Raw genomic sequence first — 13215 nt, 5'->3', positions numbered from 1 at the left:
TAATTATAAGAATCGCTTTTCCTCCCTGACCAGTTTTTCTCATTCTGCTTTATTCTAAAATCTTTTCTGTCCTTTCTTCTAACATAGTGTATACATCTCTAATGCCTAAGTTCTTTTCTTTATCTTAACCATGACGCTTCCGTGTGCTTTTAATACTAATGGATTAATTTCTAATATTGTCTTGGATTATTATTTATGTAATTATACTTTTTCTTATTTCTTTTATTAGTCCAGAATCACATTCTGCTCCACTGCCGACTGCTTCTTTCCAATATGTTTTTTTCTTATATCCTTTCCCCATTTCCTTCCCCTACAATATTTCTTTCCAACATTGTCTTTTCCACCCCACTCATATATCCTTTCCACTCCATTCATATATATCCTTTCCACTCCACTCATACATAATATATCCTTTCCATTCCACTCATATATCCTTTCCACTCCACATATACATATATCCTTTTCACTTCACTCATATATTACATATATCCTTTCCACTCCACTCATAAATCCATTTCACTTCATTCATATATTATATCCTTTCCACTCCACTTGTATATACCCATTCCACTCCACTCATATATATCCTTTCCACTCCACTCATATATATCCATTCTACTCCACTCATATATATGCTTTCCATTCCACCCATATATATCCTTACCACTCCACTCATATACTTATCTCACCAGCTTTATGTAGTTTATTTGCCACTTATGAAACTTTTCCACCCCACCCATCAACCCTTAAATTATTTATTTTCCCAGTCATTCATATTGTGTGGTTTCTTTGTCACATATGAAACCTTTCGGCACCACCCACAAAACATTATTTCCACTCCACTCATATATAACATTACTTCTCTTCTGCATAATATATCATCAGTGTAAGTTCAACACCGCTGAAGAACCATTTATTTGTCAAAATGTCCAGGAAGGACAAAACATTTTGTCAATTAAAAAGATAAAAAATAAATGTAAAAGCCGTTTGTTTTGTATTCTATTGTTTACGTCTGTGCAAAATTAGTTGTGGCACATATGTAATATGGCCATTGGATTATTTGTGTTGTACTGCATTAGATCTTCTTTTTGCTTGCTTCTTTAGTGGGGATGTTTCATTCACGATATTGACTTAACCGAGTGCAAGCCGTCTATTGGTCAATTTCTAAATTTGAATGCACCAAACGATGCAATTTGTGCCGTTCAACTGAAAGCTAAAAAAAACATATTTTGTAAATTATTGGCTCATACATATATCTGCATAAACATATATTTTTAAATCTCGTTCCAACCCAACTTCTCCAGAGAATCTGTTATAACATTGGCGCATTACGGATTCTCAGTATGGTTACGTTTTGCATATATATTTCTAGGTTCAAGCCCTCTGAGGAACGAGCCGGGACTGTACAGCGGACACAGCGCTGACTCTGAGGACGAGTATATTGACACGGTAGATGTGTGTATTGATTACAGTAGTCAAGCGGACGGATGTGAGGTTAGAAATTCTTTGAAATGTTCATGTTTGTGGAAGAGACAATATAAGTTTCTGGAAACAGTGTTTTTAAGGTGACTTTGGTATAGTGTACCGTGTGTTTGAGGAAAAGTAGAAATTTGTGTTGCTTTTGTACTGTATCTTGTTTATGTTTGAACTTTGTGGAATAGTAAACGTTTTTGAATTTGTAATTGAAAAATGCAGTTACTTTGCGGCTTGCCATAATTATGTACAATAATTCAAATTGCAATTTTTAAGTACTTTTGTATTGTACCTTTTTTTGTTTATCTTTTTAAGTATTTTGCACTGTAACTGTTTATGTTTGAGATTTATTTAAACATGCACATAGAAGTTTTTAAGTGCTTTTGTACTGTATGTTATTTAACCTCTCAGACAAAGACATTTATTTACTATGTGTTCCTTTGAGAACTGTCAAAACGCCGTTCAAAAAGCCGTGAAAAATGTACTTTTTTCTGAGTATCATAAAGAAATAACACTTTATATATTGAAGAAATATAATTAAAAACTATTAGTCACCTCAAAATATTAACCGTCCAAACTAAAATATTTTTAATAAATTATTTAGAAACGCAATAAATTATGAACGAACAAGATGACAGATTCAATCGGCTTAGATAATGCACTTCTACGTTCCATAGATATTCTTGAATACAGACGCGTAGCGTTATTCATTATCGATACTCTGTTTTTTAAATCATGGCAATCCGTATACTAGTGATGGAAATAAATCGATTTTTGTAAAATCTCGCGCGTTTACGTGAAAAGACGTTCTAATGTCTTGACCGCTATTATCATATTTTCGTCTTTTGACGTTCTAATGTTCTGAGTGGTTAAGTTTGAACTTTGTGACAAGGTAAATAAAATGTCTGTGAGTGTATTTGTTTATGTGTGAAGTTTGTGGAGTAGTAAATGTTTTTGACAGCCTTTGTACTTGTTGTTTATGTTTGAAGTTTTTGGGATATAAGATGTTTTTGTAATTTTAGTTTTTTTAGTAGTAGCCAACAAATACTATGTACTTAAAAATACAACAGTGCTTTGTGCATGGGATTAAGAATCATTAATCAATTCCCTCAGAAAATGCCTGACACGGCAGAGGTGACATAACACCACCAGTGGCGGGCTGTAAGAGTTTATACTTGTTTTACCCTAGAGACATGTTCATGGTTGAATTTAATATTTTTATTCAAAAGTATTATCTGGTCCTGCTTAGGTCCAGATGCTTTTATTGATTTTGAAATTAATTAAATATTTTTATAAGTAAGAAATTTATTTTCTGAAAATGTATTAAATGCTAACATAGCTCTCTGCTCCCCGCTGGAAAAAAATCATGCGGTATGTTTTGGATTAACAAAAAAAAAACAGCATCTTGGTGTGCGGATAATCAAAATAACTTTTTTTTTAACTTTGGCGTAGGTATTCATTGTTGACCGACATTTTGCTGCGGTTAATTCAATAGTATCCAATGTTGAATGTGTGTTACAGAGTGAAGAATCAGACATCCCGGTGAGACACGTAGCGGCCAACACCGTAATAGCCAATGGCCACGCAACGCTACCTGCCTCCGAACACTCCTCCTTCGGTTCTGCAAAGGCCATTGATACTAGTAAGTATTGTTGCATTTAGATGTATTTATCACTTTTTATTTAGACACCAATTGTTATTCCGTATTTAGCTGTTACAACAAAACTAAACGCCGAAAACCACATTCCTTTCACCAACTATTGTACGAAAATATCGGCCCTAAGAGGATTAACGTGCGCAACAAGGGATCACTTCTGCACACATAAACACACTTCACCACAATCTACACATCTGTCCTGATGATGGACACTGTAACACTCTCCGTAACATTGCCATGAAGGAGAAAGTGCAACTTGGCGTCATAACCCAAAAATTAATTACAATAACACGTCTATTGTCCATGAAAATCTCGATCAAAAAGGATTTTGATATGAAATCAATAATGATTTTTTTTTTTTTTTTTTTTTTTTATTAAAACACAAATAACATTGTTAGTTAGAAGAAGTTTTCTTCGAAATTTTTTTATTTTTTATTTATTTAATACATGTTACATTGTTTTGAAATTTACATAAAGTAGATATAATGAATCACCATACTAGGCGGCTGCCTGTTTCATGGTGACCAATTGAGTGTAATTACTTTGTATGAAATATGAAATCTAGTGTAAACATATTAAATTAGTAACTATAGATGAAGCTAAAATTTTGGAAAAATTGTAATAAAAAGTAGAAGATAGAAATTAGAAAGGAGAAAGAAGTAAATTAGTATTAGATTGTAAAAATGTACATAATTATATATATAATTTTTAATATGTATGCATGCAAGCACACATGTGTATATAGCAGCAGACATAGGTACCTATATACATATAACAACACATGTATACATACACCCATATGACGCATCCTCACGCATATAAACAATATATACACCTCTATCTGAGTACTTGGAATAGGCTACTAACACTATAACAATCACACATCAAAAAATCCCCGAGCGCTTTCCTGAAACTGTCGTATTTGGCTATTGATTTTATTTCTAACGTTAAATTATTGAATATTTTTGGAGCAAGAAAGTTAAATTGTCTTTGTGCCATTGAGGTTTTTATTGGGGGAATAGTATAATTGGATTTGTTGGAATATCTTGTATTATGGGTCTATTCAAAAATATTTTTTTTCGTATGTTTGAATTTATAGTAGGAGGATATGTTTTTGATGTATAAGGATTTTATGTTGAGTACTTTGAAGTCGTTAAATAAGTCCTTCGTGGGGTGAATATAGTGTACTTTGTAAATAGTCTGCATTATCAATTTTTGAGCTTTAATTAATTTTAATCTTATTATCTTAAACCTGTAAATACTGAAATCATTCTCTAACTAACTAACTAACCATCACGCCGTTTCCCCGCAGGGGTAGGCAGAGAGGACGGACCGCCAAACAACTCGGTCTCGGCACACACTTCTTGCCTCATTCACATTCATACATCGTCTCATAAATACTCTTCTATACTCTTCATACCATCATTCTCTACAGAAATGCAATTAAATTTATTCATCTCATCCACGGCACTCATTACCACCCTCGAAAGTACAGGGTTTTCCAATAAGAGGTGTTATTTTGAATAGCCCGCTATTTCGGTAGATGTTACTTTTGAAGCTGTCATTTTTTGACATTAGACAAGTAGAAACTACGCCATTAATAAAAATGGAATGATACACGTTTCAACAACGCATTGAAATTATTAAAATTCACTTGAGTGAATCAAATGCAAATCATCTTGAGTGATGAGGCCCATTTCCACCTCGGTGGCTTCGTCAACAAGCAAAATTGTCGCATCTGGGGCTCGGAAAACCCAAGAGTTATTGTTGAAAAGCCTCTCTATCCTCAACGTGTGACTGTTTGGTGCGGTTTATGATCCGGCGGAGTTATTGGACCTTACTTTTTCGAAAATGAGGCTGGAGCAACAGTTACGGTGAATGGATTGCGCTATCGAGAGATGATTAATGATTTTTTATGGCCGGAATTGGATGTTATTGATCTGGACAACGTTTACTTTCAACAAGACGGCGCTACGTGCCACACAAGCAACGAAACCATTGATCTTTTACGATTGAATATCAAAATAACACCTCTTATTGGAAAATCCTGTAGTTGACTGCCTCTAATAAACGCCTCCATTTCTACCGGTTTTCTGGTGTGTACCTCCACTTATTCTTAACCTTTTAAATGCCAGTAGGTAGAAGTGTAGCTGTGCACAGCAGGCCTAGAATGCGAGTTAACTCGCTCTTGGCACAGAAGCGGTTAAGTATTCAATGTATGCGTCTATACAGTTCAACCACCTATGTTTAAAGTCTCCTAAGGACCTTCCTATGAACGTATCCAATTCTCATGTAGCAAACAACTTGTCACACATCGTCTCCACACTTCACTACTGAAATCACGAGACCCGCATCGCCACCAATAAATAATCATTGTTGAATTCTCGAAACTTAAAACCTAGAATGCTTTCATAACCTCACTCACAACCAAACAGTTGCTGTAGGTGTCATTTTTATATCCTGTCATTCTTTGTCGACTGTTTTGTTCCTAAAGCACTTGAATTGTTACAAAGTATCTGTTTATTGCCATGTTTAAAGTCTCGACGATGTGAGTGGTAATGACTTCGCCCGGCTGTTTGCGGGAGACTTGCATCGTCGACGAGTTTACAAAATGTGGGCAACGTGTGACTGTGTACGAACCTCCTTGCAGATGTGTGGGGATAGTTGCCAAGATACTTAAATTGTCAAGTATCAGATACTTGCATATCCCTGTAAGAAGAAGAAGAATTAATTACGTAACAATTTCTCTCATTTGCTGTCACTGGCCATTTGGAGGCTACAGCGGCTCGATTCTCCAATCCAGGCCGCTCGCAATCGCCATTAAAAGTACATACATTGGTCAACTCTCTTGTTCTCAAGTCTCGTAAAAGGTACATACTTAAACACCAAACGTCAAAAGTTATTCCACTCGAACGACCAGTGGGTCAAACCAGTTGAAACCGACTTGTCTTCGACGGCTGTCAAAATTTCGTCTATTCTATCCTAACCTAAGATCGTTTCCTGCATGCTCTTCAAAAGACAAGCATCGTATTTTTTAAGGTCTCATATAATGTCTGATTTACCGGCGATGTTGGCTGTAATCTGAAGCATCTGCTTTGAGACCAACAAGAACGTTCCGCCAGAGGCTCAACTCTTTCATTAATTTTACAGATGAATACTTCGTCAGGAATTTTAGGCTTAGCAAAGCATTATTACGTCCCGCCATCCATAACACCCCCATCTAGAGATGGGTCCTATGAGTACTTTTCGTTACTGGGTACAATGAGTACATGTACAAAAAAATATCTGGTAAAAATACCGGTGACAAAATACTCAAAAGTATTTAATATACCGACCTGAGGATTGATTCAGAATAAGTAATTCTAATGAACTCGCGAAATTCTGGGGGGGGGGGGTTGTATGTACTCCCCACACAATTTTGAAATCCATGGGGGGGGAGGTTGTTACAGAACTTCGCTGGAAAAAAAATCGAAAATACTTATTAAAAATACTTGTCAAAAATACCTACCAAAAATACCTGGTAAAAGTACCTATTAAAAATATTTAGGTATAAAATACTCATGAGTATTTTGGAACCAGGTATTTTAGAGATCTGTCACAAGTACAAAGTATCGCATGGAAATACCCGGTACTTTTACTGGGTACGATAAATACGCCTCACCTCTACCCCCATCCCGTTTTTTAGCTCTAGATGTCTAGATGTCCTTAGCATATTTGGAGTAAAAAATCTTATGTGCACTTTGCTGTCCGGTAACGTTTTTTTTTAATAAAAAATTTACTATTCATATTTTCACCACATGTCACCACTGTTTTATCCTCTGTCACAGTTTGAAAACCCATCTGGCAATATTTTATTCGAATTCCGTTGAATAATGTACGTGTGTACCTATATTGGCGCGCTTTTACAATCACAACGAAATGGCACGGCACGATTCGTCTCATTTTTTACTATTATTATTTAGTGTGTGCGAAAGAGCGAAGACGCTCTTCGACATACTTGCTTATAACAGCTGTTGAACACGAAAAGCAATGCCAATGACAGTGATATAGTGTGGAAATTTTTAATTTTTTTGTTTTTAATTGAAAAAAAAATGCTACCGGAGAGCAAAGTGCCCATAACATTTTTTACTCCAAATGTGCTAAGGAATAGCTGGTTAAAGTTTGTCGGGTTAGTGCCGATACACCCTGTATATATCATTCCTCAAAATATTAATATGGAAACATGTGAACTGCTTACTGTGGTTTAAAGCCAATGAATCCACCTAGATTTCGCCGTTTGTCCCATATTTTTAGGTTATATAAATTTGGCACATTATGACAAGCGATCGCTCAAAACGTTTTTGCATATTTGGCATAACATGACAAAAATCGCTCAAGTGGTTAAACAATATTCACGCTGCCAATGTAATCATCTCTTCAACCCTTTGACTTTCAAGAACACATATAAATGAAACATTGGATAAAGTTCATCGAGACGATGGCTAATTTTTCGTTGTAGATGGTGCATAACGAATAACTCTTGATCGCTATTGGATAATTGAGCCCCAGAAGTGAAAAGAAGTAATGATTTATGCATTATAAAAGTGTTGTTGTGTTTCTGCCAACAGACAACACTAGAGTACTGGACGAATTGCGGCGGACGGTGAGCTGCCTAGAGAAGGATGTGGCGCAGCTGAAGGAGAGGGTCTCTTGCTTCGAGACGGAGCGAAATAGACTTGAAAGGGTTAGTTATCCGTTGGTATACATTCTAAATGCACAATAATCTCATTGGGTGCTTGTCCAATTAATGTAATGTGTAGAATGCGGCATTTGATGAAATCCTTCATATGATGGAATGTCTGATAGGAATCTTTTATCTGGAGGAATGCATCTTCTGACGTTAATATATTTTCATTTCATGGAGTATCATCCTGATGCACAAAATAAATAAAAACACTGAATGAAGAATGCCAATATATTATAATGTCAGTCAGTGCAAGAGAGGCAGAGCGTGTGTTAAATGGGCTAGAACCAAAAGGTACTAAGTCAATGGTGACATTGACATCCATTCAAATTTACATGGGAGGAATTTCTAACTTTAAAAATTTCTAATTTATTACCTATTGAGCAAATAATAATTTACTCCAGTATCACTGTAATATTATTATGTATCCTAATAATAGAATATGTAGAAACCCATTTGGGCAGCAACTGGATAATACAGAATAGTGACAAAACAGAATGTGATAAAATAGTAGGTTAGGTTAGTTTGTTTGTTTATTTTTTCCACCTTTCTTCAATGTTTTTTCTTGCCATTGTTAAATAAAGGCACTCTTCTGTGTCAAATCACATTTGTTTGCAACTTCCTTTCTTTATTATAATATTAAAACACAAGGATACTTCGGACACAAGCTGTTGTTCATTTAGTTAGAAAATATGAAGAGAAAAAGTATATCGAAAACAAAAGAACAATGCTTACTATGGTAAAAAAGAAATCTACTAATGTCGGTCTGGTGACAAATAATTGAAACTAGTTACTATGGTAAAAAAGGAATCTACTAATGTCGGTCTGGTGACAAATAAAAGAAACTAGTTATCATGGTAAAAAAGGAATCTACTAATGTCGTTCTGGTGACAAATAAAAGACACTAGTTACTATGGTAAAAGAGGAATCTACTATTATTTTTCTACTGATAAATCAAAGATAATATTAGTTATGGAGCAAATCTTGATATTACAATTATTATTTTGTTGAGACATACAAAATTTATACTCATGCACTAATAAATAAATAATTGGGTAATTATTTTATTTATTGTTTTTTTATTCCAGAGTCTAATGTGGCGGCGGCCTTCTTGGTGGCCCCTGAAAGACGTGAGCCCTGCCCTTCTGGCCGCCATCGTGGTGTGGCCGATGGTTGCCAACCGCCTCGTCTCCATCCTCAAGAGAAGAAAAATAAACTAAACACTTATCTTATACTAACAAATACAATGAATAATAATAATTAGTGGGGTACCTATCTCCGAATATGGGAAGTTTAAATCCTTGTTGGTGTGCGGAATCTATCATCTGATGGAATGTTTCAGGTGATGCCATGTGTCATCTAATGAAATATGCCATTTGTAATCTGATGGAATCTGTCATCTGATGACATTTTTCATATCTGGTGGAACGTGTCATCTGATGGAATGTTTCGTGTGATGCCATGTGTCATCTAATGAAATATGCCATTTGTAATCTGATGGAATGTTTCATGTGATGCCACGTGTCATCTACTAAAATATGCCATTCGTAATCTGATGGAATCTGTCGTCTGATGACATTTGTCATATCTGGTGGAACATGTCATTTAATGGAATTTTTACATGTGATGCCATTTGTCATCTTATGAACATGCCATTTGTAATCTGATGGAATCTTTCATCTGATGACATTTGTCATATATGGTGGAATGTGCCATCTGATGGAATCTCTCAAATGATGCAATGTGTCAGCTAATAAAATATGCCATTTGTCATCTGATGGAATCTCTTAAATGATGCCGTGTATCATTTAATGAAATATGTCACCAGTGTGTTTTCTGATGAAATGCACCATATATTAGAATACGTAATAAGATGGAATGATACATTTGTTAGAATGTTTCATTTGATGGAATAACCATCCGATGAAATGTGGTTTTCCATGGAATCTTAAAAAGAATTTAATGGAATCTGTCATCTTTTGAAATGCTCATCATCTATTGATTTGTGTCATTTGAGAGGATCAATTAGTGGAAAGTATCATCCAAAAACATTAGTAATATATGTCAGAATGTTTCATTTGATAAAGTAGTTTTTCCGTAAACAGAATTACAAAGAAAAACAAATTAGTTTTTTTGTAATTTCGTCTATGGAATCTATTTGTGATTATTTTAGATATATGTAAATTAGAGAGTTTATTATTATATTTTTGTTAACGATTTTTTTTATTAGACTTTTATATCTTTATTATTATTTTTTTTAAAGATCTATGCATATTAACTAATTTAGTTATTTGCATAAAACAAATAATGAAGTAAGTAAAAATAATATAATACAAATAAAATACAAATCAATTAGTTGCTCACGTTACTTCATTTTTATAGCGCAATTTTTTTTGATCAAATAAAAAAAAATGGTACCTAGTTAATTATAATTGTGATTACGAATTTGTTTTATATTTTTAAGGATATTACTCGGTAAAATTGTAGGTTAAATCATTTAGCCTAAAAATGCTATTGAGGAAAATAAATAAATATTTTTCATTGAAAAATTAGTCATAATGTTACCATGATTGTATCTGCATATAGTTAGCAACATAAAGAATAATCATCACTATGAATTACTTGCCTTCGGGTGAGTGAGCCAAAATGAATGGCCAATGTTGGGAAAAGGCAATATTACTTCAATCTTATCTTTGTCCTATATATGCTTCTAAGAATGTTGGAGATAACCCTGCCAAAACTCTCCCAGTTCTCAGCCAAATGGTAAAACTGCTATAATTTTAATTTTTCACCATATTTATACTCATATCACTCTTAGCCATGCTGTCCGAAGTATCTCTTGTAAAGCCAAATTCCTATCGCTTGATATTTTTAAAACTTGTTTCAGACCCATGCTATCCATACTATCTCTTGAAAACCCCTCAAGACCTTGCTAGCGCCTACCTGTTTATGACCCGTGCTGTCGAAAGTACCTCTTATAAATCTTTGTATATAATGTTTTGATATTACTAGCACCTACTTGTTTATGACCTGTGCTGTTCATACTATATCTTGTAAAGACATTTCCTAACGTTTTAATCTTGTTAGCACATATTTGTTTATGACCCTTGCTGTTTAACTTATCTCTTGTAAAGCCACATTCCTATCGCTTCATATTTTTAAAACTTGCTTGAGACCCGTGCTGTCCGTACTACTATCTCTTGTAAAACCATATTCCTAACGCATCTATCTCGTTAGCACCTAAGCCACATTCCTATCGTTTCATCTTTTTAGAACTTGCATGAGACCGATGCTATCCAAACTAATGCTTTTATCTTGTTAATCTACTTATTTATTATCCGTGCAGCCACATTTCTAATGCTTTTTTTTTTTTAGCACCCTTGTGAGTTCCGTTTTACCTGATTTTTACTCCTATACACCCACTTTCACCAATGCTTCGGTCTTGTTTGCACCATTTTCCAGTTCCCTTAGCACAATTATAACCCATGACATTTATGGCATCTCTTGGAAAGGCGTAAAGCCACATTTCTAAGATTTTGTTAATTGAGCTTGTTTTTAATGTCCAAGTTTCCCCTTTAACAAGTAGATTAACACTATTCTGCATATATAGCATCAGGTCTTTTGTCAATTCAGGGATTAGTTCGATGTTCTGTCAAATAAAAAGGAGACTCTAAAACATATATTATAGCTAGAAGGAAACAAATCTCAAAAGTTGTCAAATTTTCATATTACGTATTTAAGTAAGAATGGTATTGAAAAAAATAATTTTATCATATTATAATATTATCACAGCTTGCTGTGACCTTTAAATTTTTTTATCATATTTCTTAAAGCCATTATTTGTGCCAAAAATATATTCAATCAATATGCAATTAAAAAATCTATAACTCATTTAAATTTCATCCCTTTATAATGACTGCTAATGTTCATTGTAACTACAGGACATATTGAATTTTTTGTTATTAGAAACCCATTCTTACAAAAATTGGTTTCCGTTACTGTCCGAATGGTAACCACGATATATTATATGCCTGCTAATGATGTTTTGTAAAAATAAAAAAATTTTGGAATATTTTTTGGTGTCGGAAACCCGTTCTTACGAAAACTGGTTTCCGCTATTGTCCGGATGGTCTCGACGATATATTATATGCCTGCTAATGTTTATTTGTTAAGATGGAAGAATTTTTGGTGTTGGAAACCCGTTCTTACAAAAATTGGTTTCCGCTATTGTCCTGACGATTGTTTTTTTTTTAGTTTTCAATTAATGAATATGCACATACATTATAATGTATACAAATGTATGTAATATTATATAAATATTATGTACCTTCAATTTGATCACAGTAGAAAGACAATAATAATTATTTTAAATTGTTTTGTATGGGTCCAAATGAGGAGTAATATTTGGAAAAAGAAAAACAAAGCACTATGTATTCAAAATATTATCGAAATTATCATTACGTTTAAAGGTGGTTGGTAATTTTTGACAATTTTGAAGATTTTTTGAATGGTCTTATTAACATATTTTTTCTTAGAACTAAGACAATACTGCCGCAGTTAGAAAAAACACAGTGTCTTCCTCGAGAGTCTCAAGGGACACACTGTGTTTTTACTTATAATCATATATAATGCTTGCAGATAAAATAATTCAACAAAACATGTCTAGTAAGTATCTGGTGAAAGACCACCATTAAAAATCGAAATTTTGCTTAAAATGACTTTAACCGTGTTTGGTGATCAGATCTGAATAGCCAGGGGATACTTCCCAATCTTCCTCTACCCCATCTCCTTCCCTTTCCCACTCCCTTAAGCCTCATAACATGATGGGGATGCTGTAATCGACTGGTAACTGAGTTGGGACTCTTTTTGTCATCACAAAAAAATTTAATACATGAAGATTATAATTTCTCAATATTCAGCATCAGGTACCACTCGCCCTCTATTCATTTGTTTTTATATGAATAAGTTGTACCTACTCTGTGAATAATAGCATTATACAGGATGTTCGGAATTAAAGTGCACTAACTTCGGAAGTGATTCTACACAATGGTAGAAGTAAAAGAAATAACAAAAGTTTTTTTGGTACATTGATACAAACAGTATTTTTCAATAGAAGTTTTGGAATTTCGATAAACAAACAAATTATCTTTTAGAATACATTTTAAACACTTTACCCCCCCCCCCCCCGAACACCTTGTGTAATTTTATGTGTATTTTTAAACAATGTGACATCACTTTACGTTAAGGGATTTGAAACACAAAATGGATATTAGATGTAATCTTTGTATATTTAAATAAATATATTATTTTGTAATATCTGTTTTTTTTCCCCATTCATTTATTTTATTTTTTTAAAACCTCT

The 13215-nt window shown here is 33.9% G+C and overlaps 1 protein-coding gene across 3 annotated transcripts in view; it reads left to right on the top strand.

Moving 5' to 3' along the window:
• The window catches only part of LOC149410840 (acyl-CoA-binding domain-containing protein 4), a 64998-nt gene extending 51995 nt beyond the window's left edge, over window positions 1-13003 (top strand). The window contains exons 5-8 of one of the 3 annotated variants that reach the window (XM_089647812.1): window positions 1373-1449; window positions 2995-3115; window positions 7738-7853; window positions 8942-13003. In XM_089647812.1, coding sequence (XP_089503938.1) covers window positions 1373-1449; window positions 2995-3115; window positions 7738-7853; window positions 8942-9073 — 446 coding nt within the window. In that variant the 3' untranslated portion in view covers window positions 9074-13003. Of the gene's footprint in view, window positions 1-1372; window positions 1495-2994; window positions 3116-7737; window positions 7854-8941 lie in introns of all 3 variants that reach the window. The other 2 variants (XM_089647811.1, XM_089647810.1) reach the window with 2 other exon arrangements.
• Window positions 13004-13215: the final 212 nt, after the last annotated feature.

This window comes from Hesperophylax consimilis, chromosome 27, assembly GCF_061612785.1.
Source record: "Hesperophylax consimilis isolate HC1 chromosome 27, BYU_Hcon_1.0, whole genome shotgun sequence".
NCBI classification, from domain to species: domain Eukaryota; kingdom Metazoa; phylum Arthropoda; class Insecta; order Trichoptera; family Limnephilidae; genus Hesperophylax; species Hesperophylax consimilis.
Note: the sequence above shows the minus strand (reverse complement) of the source record. Positions and strands in the feature narration are given on the sequence as shown.